The sequence below is a fragment of the Neodiprion pinetum genome, chromosome 5 (genome assembly GCF_021155775.2).
Source record: "Neodiprion pinetum isolate iyNeoPine1 chromosome 5, iyNeoPine1.2, whole genome shotgun sequence".
In the NCBI taxonomy this organism is placed as follows: Eukaryota; Metazoa; Arthropoda; class Insecta; order Hymenoptera; family Diprionidae; genus Neodiprion; species Neodiprion pinetum.
This window is the reverse complement of record NC_060236.1, coordinates 4007397-4021975: the sequence shown is the minus strand read 5'-3', so window position 1 is coordinate 4021975 and position 14579 is coordinate 4007397. Positions and strand designations below refer to the sequence as shown.

General features: G+C 38.0%; 2 protein-coding genes and 1 long non-coding RNA gene across 8 annotated transcripts; 2 read left to right on the top strand and 1 right to left on the bottom strand.

Annotated features, from left to right (window-relative positions):
* The first annotated feature begins 263 nt into the window (after positions 1-263).
* LOC124220630 (NF-kappa-B essential modulator kenny) lies at positions 264-5254 on the top strand. Of its 5 annotated transcripts, XM_046629817.2 has the most exons (10): positions 264-495; positions 991-1319; positions 1445-1738; positions 1877-2308; positions 2397-2605; positions 2703-2925; positions 3016-3330; positions 3684-3971; positions 4597-4718; positions 4789-5254. In XM_046629817.2, the coding sequence occupies exons 1-9, from the start codon at positions 465-467 to the stop codon at positions 4714-4716; spliced, it is 2241 nt and encodes a 746-aa protein (XP_046485773.1). In that variant the 5' UTR covers positions 264-464; the 3' UTR covers positions 4717-4718; positions 4789-5254. The 5 variants fall into 5 exon arrangements, 4 of the variants coding, with proteins under 4 accessions (XP_046485773.1, XP_046485776.1, XP_046485774.1 ...); XR_006883636.2 differs by lacking the exons at positions 4597-4718; positions 4789-5254 and adding an exon at positions 3425-3484 and having other exon boundaries at positions 3684-3813; XM_046629820.2 differs by lacking the exon at positions 4597-4718.
* On the bottom strand, positions 4745-5876 carry LOC124220643 (uncharacterized). Its single transcript, XR_006883639.2, has 2 exons — positions 5540-5876; positions 4745-5144 (listed from the first exon to the last, which is right to left on the bottom strand). It is a non-coding gene; the product is annotated as an uncharacterized lncRNA (long non-coding RNA).
* A 1723-nt stretch (positions 5877-7599) lies between these two features.
* Positions 7600-9444, top strand: LOC124220637 (uncharacterized). Of its 2 annotated transcripts, none has more exons than XM_046629829.1 (3): positions 7600-7753; positions 8854-9026; positions 9111-9444. In XM_046629829.1, exons 1-3 carry the CDS (start codon positions 7733-7735, stop codon positions 9256-9258), a joined length of 342 nt encoding a protein of 113 aa, XP_046485785.1. In that variant the 5' UTR covers positions 7600-7732; the 3' UTR covers positions 9259-9444. The 2 variants fall into 2 exon arrangements, with proteins under 2 accessions (XP_046485785.1, XP_046485784.1); XM_046629828.2 differs by having other exon boundaries at positions 7702-7753; positions 8836-9026.
* The last annotated feature ends 5135 nt before the right edge of the window (positions 9445-14579 follow it).

Here is a 14579-nt window from a genome sequence, read left to right as displayed (position 1 = left end):
TGTTTGCTGTCTCTTTCTACTAGCTAGTGCGCATGCGTGGGACAGTCTACGCGAAAATCACGGAAAACTGTGTGCGAAGGGGCTGTATAAGCTTTTTGAATGACTGTACTGATGCGAGAGAGACAGCACTTCACCTTCGAACTATCTCTCTTGATTGAAAGCCAGCCTTCAGCTTTTTTTAGTTTGTAATCTGCGTCATCGACTGCCTTCACAACAGTGAATGCGAGTTGGTTACCGACATGCGGTTATCATCGGAAATTAGTTTAAAAACTCACTTCATAGCGCTAGTACGTCGAGATTCTTCGAAAACATGAAATAAAATGCCAGGGAAACTCTCTCGACTGCTACAAATCCCATGAAGTTCCGTCAAAGAGCGTAAAAATTGGCATTCGACTTGCGTGAGATATTAGGTTGAAATGAGGAGTTATAAATAAATTAATCCAGACGTGGGTTTTACAGGTGAAATGGAGAATGTTCAAAAGTCCTACAAAGACAGTAAGTCATCTAAAATTTTCTGCATTCGATTAAACGATGATGCGTCAAAACCTGACGTCAATTCTTAACTGTCGCGGCTCACCGTTTTTTTTTTTTCCTCTTTGTTTCGTTCAAACGATTTGAATTTCGAGCATGATGCGAAGACTTTTTACGCACGTGATAACTTCAACTAAATCAAACTAATGTGAAAAATCATTGGCGAATACGTTGTAATTTGGCCATTTCCGTTCACGCCAGAATAATATTCATTCTTTCCTTCTCAGTAGACATGATTTAATACAATGTTTCTAACAATCATGTTGCGATCTATGAGTCACTGCATGCGAGATTATCTAAATCATGATAATAGATCCTCCTCACACTCGTTGCAAATAAAACCATAATCTTCAAATAGTAAACTCAACGTACTTAGGGTTTTTAGTCATTGGAATCAAATTGGAATCAAAAAATTTTTTCTTCGCTGCAAGTCTTTGATTGTCGATATTCAAATTTTAGGTCCCCAGGATTCTCCTTCAATAGAAACAATCGACCCTGCTAGTCTACTGGAGGCTAATATAAAGGCTGGAGTGACTGATGAGAATCATCTTCGGAGTCTCGGCTTAATAATGGAAGATGGCAAACCAAGATTCAAGTTAGACGAGCCTGTGACTGGCCAGACTGATCTCAGCATGTCAGGGTCTGGTCTAACCAACTTTCCATCAGCTCCGATTACTCAGGATCAAGATGAGGAGTCATTTATTGTTTTTGGAAGTGATTCACTGAATTCGATACAAGCCTCTTCGATGGCATCATACATTCAGATTCAACAGAAGAGTATGTCGACTGTGAGTTATTGATGATGAATTGGTATTGCTGTTCATTTATATTTATCAAAGTTGACTGTACAAACTGCGAACTTGCATGCTAATTACTTGAACTGCTTTACCATTACTTATTCCTTTCACCTCAGGATTATAGCTCGTTGATTTCCTCATTGAGCATCGAAGAGACCCAAAAAAAGATCAAGGAACTACTTCAAGAAAATGTCAAACTCAAGGAAACATTGAAGCAAAATAATTTGGCCATGAAACAACAGTTCAATGTTTTGGCAGCTTGGCAAGAAGAGATAATGAAAGTGCATCAGAGCCATAAGCAAAAATTCAGTGAAACTAAGGCGCTAATCAATCAATTGAGGAAGGAAAACGCAGAATTAAAAGTCAAGGCTTCAAAGGACTCGGTACCGTCGAACATCAACGATTCAAAGGTCGAGATCAACTTCTAATTCCATTTTATTTTAGTTTTAAATCAAACGTGAAATTCTATGAATTTGCTCTCACATTGATACAATGCATTGGGTTTAACATTACAAGATATCTCAATTATCTTTCGCATTATTGAACAGATAGAAGATCTAGAAATCCAGCTGCAAACAACCTTACTTTCGCAAAAATCACTTCAACCTCCAAGAGAAGTTGAACTTGAGGCAGCAAATTCTAAGTTAGTTAAAGAACTGAATGATACAAAGACAGTTTGTTACCGGTTGACCGCTGAGGTCGAACATTACACAGCTTTATCCAAGCACCTTAGTCAGCAGTTAAAGCACGCCGAGTTAACAATTGAAGAGTTAAATCTTGACTTGGAAAAACTGCAGTTAAATTTAAAGGAAAAAGAGGAGCTGGCAAGCCTTGCAGATTTCAGTATAATTTCTATGTCAGAACAAACCAAGCCATCCAAACCGTGGAAAGATGAAATTATTGAACAAGAAAAGGAGATTGAATATCTTCGTGGATTGATCAATTCTTTGGAATGCCAGTTGAACGTTTCCTCTCAAAATGTAGGTCTGATTATATATTTTAGAACTTGATTAGCGGTTTTTAGTAATTTTTCTGACTGTATGTATTGAATGATTAGTTTTATTATAGACATTTGCGCCAATTGAAATTCGAACTCGTGACTCCAGCCATCCGCCCTCTCCAGATCATGTCCAGTTTAACGAAAATGTGAAACAATACAACGAAACATTAGTCCGTTTATCAGAATTATATGCTAAGTACGCAACACGATATATCGATGTACAAGAGTGTCTGAAGGAATTAATCGAACTTTTACAAGATTTAGAGCAGCCGGAAAAGTAAGTCTTTGGAAATGAAGGATCTGAGCAAGCACCATAAAATATTGATATTTTTCACGTCGATAGCGGTTGGTTTAATCGATGTTTTGCTTTTTAGGAAAGAAGGACTTGGTGTTAATGAGCAGGAAAAGCGTGACAAGTTGAGGAGCTGCCAAGCCAGATTGACCAAAGAGCGGCAGGCTATGATTAACGAAAGGCAAGAGTTGACAAAAGCTCAAAGTCAATTCCAAAAAATATTTTCCGATTTCAACTCGTTGTTGTACGAGTTGGAAATTTTACACGAGGAAAATGATAAGCTGAGTTCCTTAAGAGATAATAATGTGAGGAAGATATCCTGTTTAAATACATTGAATAATGGGTGAAAATTAGGACCGACAGTATCTTGTTGAAATTGTAAATTCTTTTCACAGGCCTCAGTGGCGGTGACACAAGAAAGTCCGCAAAAATCGGCAGTTGACGATGAGCAAAATTTGGCCAAGGAGAGACTACTTTTAGAAGCTATGAAAGCAAGTATTTTGCAAGAACAAAAGGATCTTAATGAAGAAAAGAAAGCAATAAATGCACTGAAAGAAAAGTGTCAAAAACAGGATCAAGAGGAAGTGATAAAATTGCAAGAAGCCATCAAACATTTACAGAATAGAAACGTATACTTGGAAAAATGCCGAACAACTGATAAGGAAACATTCGAGCTATTGAATCTGGAGATTAAATCTTTAAAATCAGAGGTCAGTATTATGCGAATTGTTAAAATTAATATGATACCTTGTGTAATGTATGCGTGCATTTGTGTGTCTGTGTGCCTGTGTGTCTATCATAAAGGTGTAAGAATGAGACGAATTAGAAGATCAGTCGTGACACGAGTATCGTCGGAGCACTAGTGTATGTACGACAACTCTGTATATTATCAAATCTGATTACTACGGCATCTTGAATACACGCCAAATAAACTAAATCTATGCATTCATTTTCTACTCCACTACTCGTGGCTGTAGCTGCATTAGTTGCAACACGAATAATCGATGTAATGGCGATTAAAGCTACACATTTTCTTTTATTCTTATTTACATTCTTATTACAGGCTGAAAAACACCCCCTGTTATTAGCACAAGTGAAAATTTACGAGACAGATTTTAAAGAGGAAAGAGAAGCCAGGGAACGATTGTCGGCAGAAAATGAAAAACTTATTCATGAATTGAAAAAAATGCGTCAAATGCAGGTGGATTTAGTTGAAAACTTGGAAGGGCGTTCGTCGCCAAGATCACAACAACAGCAGTCGCGGCACCAGCAACAACAACAACAACAACAACAACAACAACAACAACAACAACAATCAGTAACTGCTAGTGGAGGGGAACATCGCGAAGAGGTAAACATCAATTCAATAATTTCATTTTATTGTGGATTGGTCTTATTTGGTTCCGCTAGGACTAGGCTGTATTTTGCGATCATCTACGTTTTACTAAAATTAACAACTCACGAGTCACGAACTCTACTATTTATTAATACTACTAACAAACGACGACTAGCATACCGGAAATTGTTTTAGAGGCGAGTGTATTTGTTTTATTTACTTCCCAGTACAGTAGTGATTTAATTGAAAAACGGATATATTAAGAGTGATACCGTTTTGCGTAAAATTGAGGCTTACAGTGATGTTTGTGACTTACTGTGCAAGATTTTCACCAAGTCTTACAACTTTTTAAATAGTCTGGAATCAACCTACTACTTTTTACAACAACTTCACTCTTAGTTAACTTTGCTTATTGCGTTGAATTTCTTCGGAACAAGAGTAAGTTAGTTACACAAATTGTTTATCTCTGTTCCATTGTAGCTTGTTATACATTGAATATCTAGCCTTCATAATATTACACACAACGACTTGAACAACATGGTAAATAATCATTGTGGTGTTTTAATCAATGTAATTAGAATAAATATTGGAGAAAAGAGAGAGGAAATTTCCTTCTCACAGGAAATCGATTTCGTTCTAGGATTCGGACTATCTACCAACGTCAGTTATCACTGCATTTTCATGTCCAAAGTGCAGCCTATCTTTCAGAGCGCTAAGACCTCTCCAGGAGCACGTTGAAGCATGTTTAGATCTTCAGTGATGGTATTTTGGCATTTTTTTAAATACAGTTTTCCAGACGTTACTGTTATTTCTGTGGTATGTTCACACGTAGTAACGAACGGCACGGATGGCATCTTTGCAATTATATGGACTGAATATATTCATCCTCAACCGCTTATTGTCGAGTAACAGAATGGATTCCAACGCCTCTGCTTCGTGTAGATTTACACAATAGAACCTATGTACAGCTTTTATTACTTAGAAAAATAATTTTTATCTATCCTAACTTAGATGTAATATGTGTATAACGTGTTTAATTTGTAACGAGATTACTTGAATATGGATTATCAACATTATTTTTGTCTTGTAACCATGTGATTTATTATTGTAACGATTTCTTTTAGAACTCTCCTTTTTTTTTCTCATTCACTTTATTCATCAGTTTTTATAGGGCGATGATCGTATCCTCTGTAAAATAAAAATGTTAAATAATTATCTAACAATATTGAAAAAGAATACGGCCGAAAATTTCGGTGCCTATTTTCATATACAGTATACAAATAAAAATATTGAAATAATTTTCACTCGTGTGTTGTTATTTTTTCTACGACATTTCTTTTGCTCGTAAATTTTAAACGTCTAATTTTCTGCAATAATCGCTAGAAATTTCATTTTACTCGAATTCTTAAGTAATTCTTTCGGCATTGATCCTGGAAACAATTGTATATTTCCATGATCACTTATCACTTTCAGTATGTAAATTCAGTGAATTGTTACGCAGCTGGCTTGACTCATTGTTTGAACGATTGGTAATTCAGAGGTTTTTCACCGATCTTCAACGCTGGATATTTCAAGGATTTTACCTTATGAAATCTTGGCGATTTTTGTATTCCTCACGAGTAGGTAAATGTTCGTTTTTCTTTCCTTTTTTCACGTCATTTATATCTTATTAAAAATTCCTCGGATGTAGTTATAAATAAAGCACAAGCGATAACTACGTTTCCGAATGCACGTACAACGTTTATGACATACTATTTCTGTACTCTTACGTAAAAGAAAGGGAGATGAAAAAAGGTGTATATTTAAAAAAAATTGTTACTACGTTCGACTAACCGTGACGCGGAATTTCCAGTTATTCAAATTATTTTTTACGGTTAACTTTCTCAAATGTAATATCAATGAAAATCACGCAGCACTTAAAATTATTTACTTCTTCAATTTTCGAGCGCAATATTGAATCGGAAATATGGCATGAAAAGACGAATATACGCGTAGCTGCAAAAAAAAAAAAATAAATACCCACACGTACTGTACTTGCAATAAGTAATGCGCAAATATACATATACCCGGTAATGCATGCATGATTTGAATAAGAAACGAAAGATGCATTTCTCAGCAATATTTTCAATTAATTTATCATCTTGGAATGTTTATCTTTGAATTATGGTGTAAACAGCATATTGTACAATAACACGTGTCTTCAATCATCAATATAATTATGCACAAAGTTTTACCGCGTCAATAGCATTTTCGTTGACACAAAGTTTTCTCTCTTGTTTTTCTATGCCTATACGTATAATTTTTGTAAATACCGTGGGAATGAAAATTCCATACACTTAGCCATAAACAATCGCCCCATACGCAATACATGAATTAATTTTTGGCTTGAAATTATTTTTTGAGATCAAGTATTTATTTTAGCTGCGCATCAACCGGCTTTCCCAGTTTCGACCGCAAAGATGTGCATTTATAGCTAAATATAGCAACTCACCTGTGGCATGTAGGTACATACACATAATCGTTATACCTGCGACTGAGATTTGCTCGTGAAAAATGACCTCTGCGCGTTCTCGATTATTCGCACTCCGCTACCAGGGGGGGGGGGGGGGGGGACAACACTTTATATCAAATTTCTGCAGAAATGTGAGGGAGATGATCGATCATCCGCATTAGCTACCAGCATCTTCCTTCTCATATTCATTCGGTGTAAGAGACACCGAAGACAGTGAAACAGCGTGTGTTCATGCATATGTAGAATGCCGATCCATCCACCACGTATAATTCGTACGTTTTCAATGCAGGATGTGGTTTCTGAGGACGTTAAGATTCCCTGGCCTTGACTGGAGAACGCTGAGGTCAACTACACGTCGCCAATGTATATATAGTTTTATTCACTAGATAAGGTTTATATGTGGTGCCTTTATATCGCGTTTCCATTTTTTCATTGATTTAATCATTCTTCCAGACGTACCGAATCTATGTTTATATAAGCTATTCCGCCCAGTTCTTGAGCTCAGTATCTCAATGTACATGACATCATGAAATTTGATCATGGTAATTGGATACAATCAATAAAGGATTGCGGTTTGCGCTTGTTCGTCAGATTGAAAACGGACAAGGAAAATAATAAACAAACATTTATTTTACCTCTTCGAAAATTTCATGTCATATTTAAGAAGCACATATAGGAGTAACTGCGGTGATCTTGTTTTGTTTTATCTGATTGCTAAAATTCTGGCGCCAAAACAAGACACCGTTCCAAATTCAAATTTTCAATTTTTATTCCGTTAAACTCGACCGTTGGATCTTCTACACCTTGTGAAGAGATAATTTTTCCATGATATTCGCATTGTTTGTGATTTAGTTTAAGGAATGTCCTGACGTTTTGTAATTTTTCTACTTTATCTTCTCTCTTGTACGATTCACGAATGCAGGACCTCGCTTCTTTGTTTGGATATATTTGGAAATATAAGAATAGTTGAGGAAACATGGAATCATGCGATGCGTATACGCATACATATCACTAATGTACAATTTAATGTATACCTTGTCAGTCTGAGAAACGACGTCTTTCTACCCACATAACGAGTATCAAGTGCTTAACTCACTCAGACGGCGAGTATTTGCAAGTATTATTACACGCGTACGAGATCGTTGATGCATATATTTTCATGGGAATCCCCCATGGATCTTTTGAAGAGGGGATGAAGCAGGATTTAGATGTAATATAAAGCTGATTCGGACGAGCGAGGATTCAGTTTGCATCTGTTTTCGTCATGTTGCGACCAACGTATATTGTAAGTATTGCAATCGTTAGATTCAATCAATATAGATTTATTATTTTTTTACTACGTATCGTGAATTTCTTGTGAAATCGAGAGAATCAACAAGCTGAAAATACTTTTGAAATCCTCCTAAATACTTGATCAAAATCCGGAACAATCCTGCTCCATTAATATCCATTGACAGGCGAGGAAAGAATTTCTGTTGATCCGAGTGGTTCACGCTTCTGCAATACTTTACAATTCAGAGCACACTAATTGTTTTAACTGTAGCGAAGGTGAAGAATACAGCGTAAGAAGTTGGGCAACAAGATCAAGGAACACCGTGTCATATGCCCTTCTTCAAAATATGTACTCGCTTCTTTATCGCTCATCTCGTATTTACTGTTCGAAGTTTAAAACCGATCATTCCATGCTTCCTAACGCTTTAAATTACATTTATTTATACATCGGACTAGACAACAACATAAAATCCTTCGGAATAATTCACGGTGCGCTGATGTTAGGAATAACAAATTGTCGCACGCGTTAGGAAAAGAGATCTGCCGAAACTTAACTTGTTGCTTTGATAGTGTTGTTTAATGCCCTTATATCATGAGAAATTCTGATCAATGCATTTCTTTCAATAAAATTGTAGTACACGTACACGTAAATAGTGATACGGCAAATTCAGCTGTTGTGTATGACAAAATTGATAATTTTACATGCCTACGCAGCGACTAATGAATAATTTTTTTTCTCGACAGACATGCGTATGAACGTCAGATTACATGAATAAGAATTCAGTGATCATCTCGCATGCAATCTACAGGATAATGTATACCTACATGAAAGCGTTCTAAAGTGAATTACGTGCAAGCCAAAACTCATCCCTTTGTGTTGTTTTTTCTCGCTGAAAATTTTGTGCGATTTATCGATTAATTGATAAAACAATTAGCCGAAATTGTCGATGAATCGATTAATCGGAAAAACGATCAATCGATTAAAAGCACAGCGCTAATTGAAACAAGTTATAAAAATTATTCTAAATTTTTACTCAAACTGTACAAAGTAGCTTACACTTATCCTTGAACATACCTTGACCTTAACGAAATTAGCAATTTTTGTGCTCTCAGGTGTTGATTTTCGCCGTCTTTGCCTGTGTCTACGGGATATTATCGGTCGACGGATCTCCAGTCGGACCGGAAGTTGGCACAGGAGTTGCAGATTTTCAGTCTGTCCCAGGTTCTGAGGGTGATGTATCACCGGGTGACAACAGTGACCTAGACGCTGAAGCCTCGCACTGGAGGTGAGTGTGACAATTGTTTCACCCTTCGCTAATTATGAACCCAACCATGCTCATCAATATCGTCGTTTTCTCATCTCATCTTAGATACTCGAGCTACTACAAACCCAGATGGAGCGGCTACGGGGGTTGGGGATGGGGTGGCAGAGTTGGATATGGATGGGGCGGTGGTGGTTGGGGCGGCGGTGGTTGGGGCGGTAGAGGACATGGATGGAATTCGAACTACTGGTACTAGACTTCCGGTGGAGTAAAAGGCCTTCCGCAACGTTGACGCAATATCATGTATATAGCGATAGCTGTACACCCATTTTACCCTATAAAGTTATCATCCGACATTTGTAATCGCTGCAAAAGAAATATGTCACGACATCTCTTATATATAGGATATAGATAATAAATAACTTTGTATTCTGATTTGTAAGTCAGAATTTTTCCTCTCTTTCCTGAACCTTTTGATATCCCCATTCAGTAATTAAGTAATATTATTAATTTATGGTTACGAGTGCGTCATGAAATGCGATAAAATATACATAGTATTATGTTGTATTTTAGGCTGTGGGATCTGATTCGGATGAAATTCTTTACCTTTAGACTCACTAAAATTAATTTCCTAATTATCAAAATACGATAAAAATTTTTCAACTCTGTTTTCATTATGGTTAAAGGTATTTATTCGCCTACTGCAGTATAGCTATACAGTCAATTCCGTTCGACCAAACTGTCCATTGACGTAGTTTGGCGTGAAATGCGTCAGTATAACATCGTCGTGTTTGAGAAAGAGATTTTGGGACTCGCGGTGTAGAGTAAATATTACGCAGTGCGATTAACGAGACTCGAATTCGAGAATTCAGATATCTGGTACATGACGATGATGAAATAAGAAATGATAACATGGGGTGTCTTATCTCTCTTCCGACTCTATGCAGGTTCGCACATCGAGCCCTTATTTTAAATGCAAAAATATTTGGTCTGGTTGCCTTGACGAAGACATGGTGCGATGATCAAACTCCGGAAAACACAACTCTTACGTGGAGCTTGCAACGAGAAAATATTTGCAACAGTGATTACGCGGTGCAGTCTAAGAATAACAATGCTCACTGTACTAAAACTATACCTTCCAATTAACACACGAGTGATGCGTGACGAGTTATACGTGACAAACGTCAGGTGGATGAGTTGTTATAGTTTTCACCTGGTTCCACTCTGCCCGAGGCAAAACAGTTCGATTAACGCATTCCGAATCTGAGTCAAGGGAACTTCAACTTCGAGGTCCGTAGAATGGCCTCGTTCAATTTTAAAGTTGTTCGATAGTGAACCTTATACTACGGAACTCGTATGGCCGATGATGAAAATCGTTTGAAATCACAATTTCATCGAACTGATACAGGTCTAATGCACGACGATCGAAACCCGTTAAATCTAACCCGATTTTATTCCATAGCTAATTTGAACGTGAAGAAGACTAGAAGAGAGTACAATTGGCCGAAAACAGAGGGCTGATTTTCACGTCTCAACCCTGAAAAAGCACAGGGTTCTCTGTTATTCCGCATTAAATTAGTCACTAGGGGAAAATGAACATTGCTGATTGATTTCAGTTCTGAGCATTGCAGGTAGAGTAAATGCACGTATGTTCAGGGTGTGTAAGATGCAGGGCGAAAGGATAGGGAAGGATAGGTGTGCGGAATTTAACGAAGCCAATGAAGAGTTTACTGGGACGGTTATCACCTCATTCAGAGCGTCATTGAACATTTAGCAGGCCCGATTTGACGTCATGACGTAGTATAAATGCCTGGATACCCCGGTTCAGGATCATACTCAACTCTGAGCTTCGTTAAAGCAGATCATAATTCGAAAGATCCTTTCTTCAAAGTTGAATTTGCTACAACTTCAAAGCATCAACAACCAGTGGATTGAACCTGCAATCCAGTACAACATACCGCAGTTTACCGAATATCCGCACTATATAAAATTCCGGAGTCTGATTCTCGATCAAAGCAACGATAACCTCGACCGATAAAATGGTAAGCATCAATAATCTTGCAATCATCATCACACAAATCGATTGACCAAATTTGTAGGTCACTGACCTTGATTGTATTCATGATTTCACTAATTTTTTCTTCTTCTTCTTCTTCTTCTTCAGGCATTCAACACAATCTTTTTGATCCTGACCATCACCTCCTACGCTCTGACAATGCCGGTTCAGGTCGCCGACGACAGGCATTTGGCTGTTGCCGAAACCTCAACCCAAGGCGATGTCAGTAAAGATTTTGCCGGGTTGCAAGAAGAAGGAACAACCGCGATAGTCGGCCAAGAAGATTCTACAATCGCGTCTACGACTCTTGTGCCTCTCGTTGGCCAAGACCTGGAAAAACGCAGCGTCGAAGTGGTACCGAAGGCTAACGAGGACCTCGAAACCGCGGCCGGAACCAATCTGCTCCGACCTCTTTTCGTCTACCGTCAGCAAGTCGCCTACCGGCAGCGCATCAGGAACGCGAGACGCCGTGGTAGCCGCTTCTTTTGAAGCCTCTTCGACATCCTTAATTCTGTACTGATCGAAGGACAATTAACCGAGAATATTCGCCAGGACGGCATAAACAATTCACATCCTAAGAGCACGGGGTGGTGGACCCTGATATTAAGGAAGTTGGGCTGGCTTTTGACCATGCACATCACGCCGGCGCGATACTGTTTCTAAGGCTTGAAAGTCCTAGCTTGCAACTGGCCGAAGGACCGAGATTATGAAGTAGAAGACCTACACCAGGCACAGGAGCGCTCTCTTGCCACGTAATATATCCATTACCATTTAAACGACGAATCAGCTTCCCTCTTGGTTTTAAATCAAACACTTTAAATAATCTTGAAAAGAGGAAGATCTGGGGGAAGCGTTCATGTTTTGGTATGTCACATACGTGTGGCACGTTAGTTTTTTAGAATTGATTTTTTTTTCTTCTTTTTACTAACGTTATAAGCATTGTAGGACGAACACTGCACCGGCTAGCCTCTATTGCTAGTCATATTGCAGTGCGAAATAACAGACGTGGATTACACCGGGTTGTTTCCGTGATGCACCTCGTAGTGACCCCTAATTGTCGGCAAATCAGGGTACGTATCCACTCTGAGCAGCTCCGAGTTCCCCAGCCGCGTGCTAACAAAAGAGCATCGGAGCCGCTCAGAGTGGATATGTACCCTGATTTGCCCGTAATTAGGGGTCTTCATGGGGCGCATCACGGAATTCATCCGATATATGCTATCAGTGGTATTTGTGTGTCCAATACATCAATTCCCTGAAAGCATTTGACGTGAAAATAAAAGATCTTGAAGTAGAATGTATATTTGGTTAGAAATTAGATACAGTTTTGCAATATTTTTCGTATCACTTGTAGCGTACGTGTAGGTATACTGATTATATTTTTAGACATACATTCATGCGCATATAGCCACACAGAAGCTATTAACCAAAGTATCTTTTAATCGATAATAATAACTATTATAATGCATAAACGCGATATGTAATAGTATTTAATATTTAATGCATGATGGCATTAATCACGTAATGTAAAGTAATGTAATTTTATTAACGATTATATAGTAGTTTTGTGATATTAAATGAAATTGAATTATGTACACCTATGGGAATTAATTATTGCTATCTTCATCAACAAAAATTCATCCAGGAATTGAAGTGGTACTTGAACAACGGTGGAAGAATAGCGTTGTCTGAATAAGCTGTTCTCTGAAATTTTCGCGGGGTTTTAAATGGACGTCGTCGGTTAGTACGAAGAGTAGCGCCATAACATTAACTTTAAATACATCTTCGGTTTCTCTTTTGATTGTAAAATTGGTGTCGAGTAAAAAACCGTTTCAAATTACCACACACAACTTTCCGACTCTTGATTTGATCAGGTATTAAATCAAATTAAAATCGTTAAAATAATTCAATCTTAATTGCCAAGCTTTTTAATTACAAACCTGGTTGAGAAAGAAGAGAAAAATCAATTTTGCTGCGCCCTTTAGTCGACAACTGAACGTGCATATGTGTTTAACGTTTATCGTGACGCAAGGAATATTTAATCACGCTTCACAGTTGACAACTCGACTTGCACGCGCGTATGTTGTGTTTTATGACGCAAGGCGTTTTATTACACATATAAGTATTCCGTGATGTGATCGCCATAGGGTAAATACGGTAATTTGGATTATTTAATGAGTGAACTTTCTACTGAGCCATGTGGAATAATTTCAAATTTGTACAGTTTTGAATCTTATAAATGTGAAGAGACGATTAATCCTTGAAGGTGTTGTATTATAAGGAAATTAACAATCTTGTTTGACTGTACGAATTCGATTGTCAAATTTTGAAGCTTCATTGTGAGTTTGTGACTTTTAGCAAGAATTTCAAACTCAATTATACAATTCTAGAGGTATACAAATCCGAGGGTTAAAAATATGAGAATCATATCGTAACACCAAGTCGATATTATATTAACGTATTTCCAACTGTTTTATTCGCATGTATTACAAAATCAGCCTCATTATTATACCCAAACGCAACATTTACAATATTTATAACTAAATCGTATAGCACGTCCACGTGTTACGATTTCAGTGATAAAAAATGATTAGTCAATTTTATTTCACGATGTAATCGCACGACTGGTTCGAATTCACAATCGCGTAAACATATCAGTACGTAATAACCTAGTTAAAACGATGAAATAAAATTATAATCAAAACAACGTAACTGTAATCATGCGGGAATTCATTTTCCCGGAAATATCGGATATCTTGGATAATAATTGCCGGAATCCCTGCTTCGGTATCGCCTGGCTTCTGATCTCCTTCTTTGCTCGTGTCGGTATTTAAAAAGTGGCCTGATTACGAATCCGTCCTCTGCGCCATCCAGATCCTGTTCAGCGCTTCTAGCCACCCTCCGTAGGGTTTTATCGGCATGCTCGGGCATTCCGAAGTGTTCGTTTCTTTCCGGAACGAGCTTTGAATCCGTTGAATCTCCCACGTTCCTCACGGATCGGGTCAAAATTAAGCTCGGATCGAAAAGAATGTCTTCTGCCACGGGGGGCCAGAATTTGTGGTGAATGTCCGAGGAATTTTTCGCTGTTTTTCCGCTCGATGAATCGGTTTCCGGTTCTCCTGCGGTATGAAACGGCGTGGAATCGGTTATGGTCGCGGATTCTGGAGTTGCCGGTTTCTCCTCGGAGAATTTAACGAGAATTCCGACGAAGAAGAGCACGAAAATTAGCTTCATGGTTTCAAACATTTCAAAAAAAAAAATTCTTTTTTTTAAGTTGTATTAATTGAATTGAATTGATTTGTTTTTTCACGCTCTCAGAACGTCCGGTAGATTCTGTAAGTTCTTTATGGAGTTTGACTTCTCTTTCTACTGCCACCTGTGGCATCAGTCATCCCTTTTATATCACCGCTACCTGTCCGTATAAGATTTGCAAACAAATCCGAGCTGCTAAACGATAGCGAGCACGTGTCGACAAACTGTGAACTGATTTGATGTTAAGTGACCGATATTCGGACGCCATAAAC

Excerpts from the sequence above, each read along its gene's own strand:
- LOC124220637 (XM_046629828.2), top strand. The coding sequence starts at position 7,733 with ATGTTGCGACCAACGTATATT. Across the intron at positions 7,754-8,835 it reads TGTTGCGACCAACGTATATT|CAATTTTTGTGCTCTCAGGT; the intron begins GTAAGTATTGCA and ends TAACGAAATTAG. Across the intron at positions 9,027-9,110 it reads GCTGAAGCCTCGCACTGGAG|ATACTCGAGCTACTACAAAC; the intron begins GTGAGTGTGACA and ends ATCTCATCTTAG.
- LOC124220630 (XM_046629817.2), top strand. The coding sequence starts at position 465 with ATGGAGAATGTTCAAAAGTCCTACAAAGACA. Across the intron at positions 2,606-2,702 it reads GATTTAGAGCAGCCGGAAAA|GAAAGAAGGACTTGGTGTTA; the intron begins GTAAGTCTTTGG and ends TTTGCTTTTTAG. Across the intron at positions 3,331-3,683 it reads TTAAATCTTTAAAATCAGAG|GCTGAAAAACACCCCCTGTT; the intron begins GTCAGTATTATG and ends TTCTTATTACAG.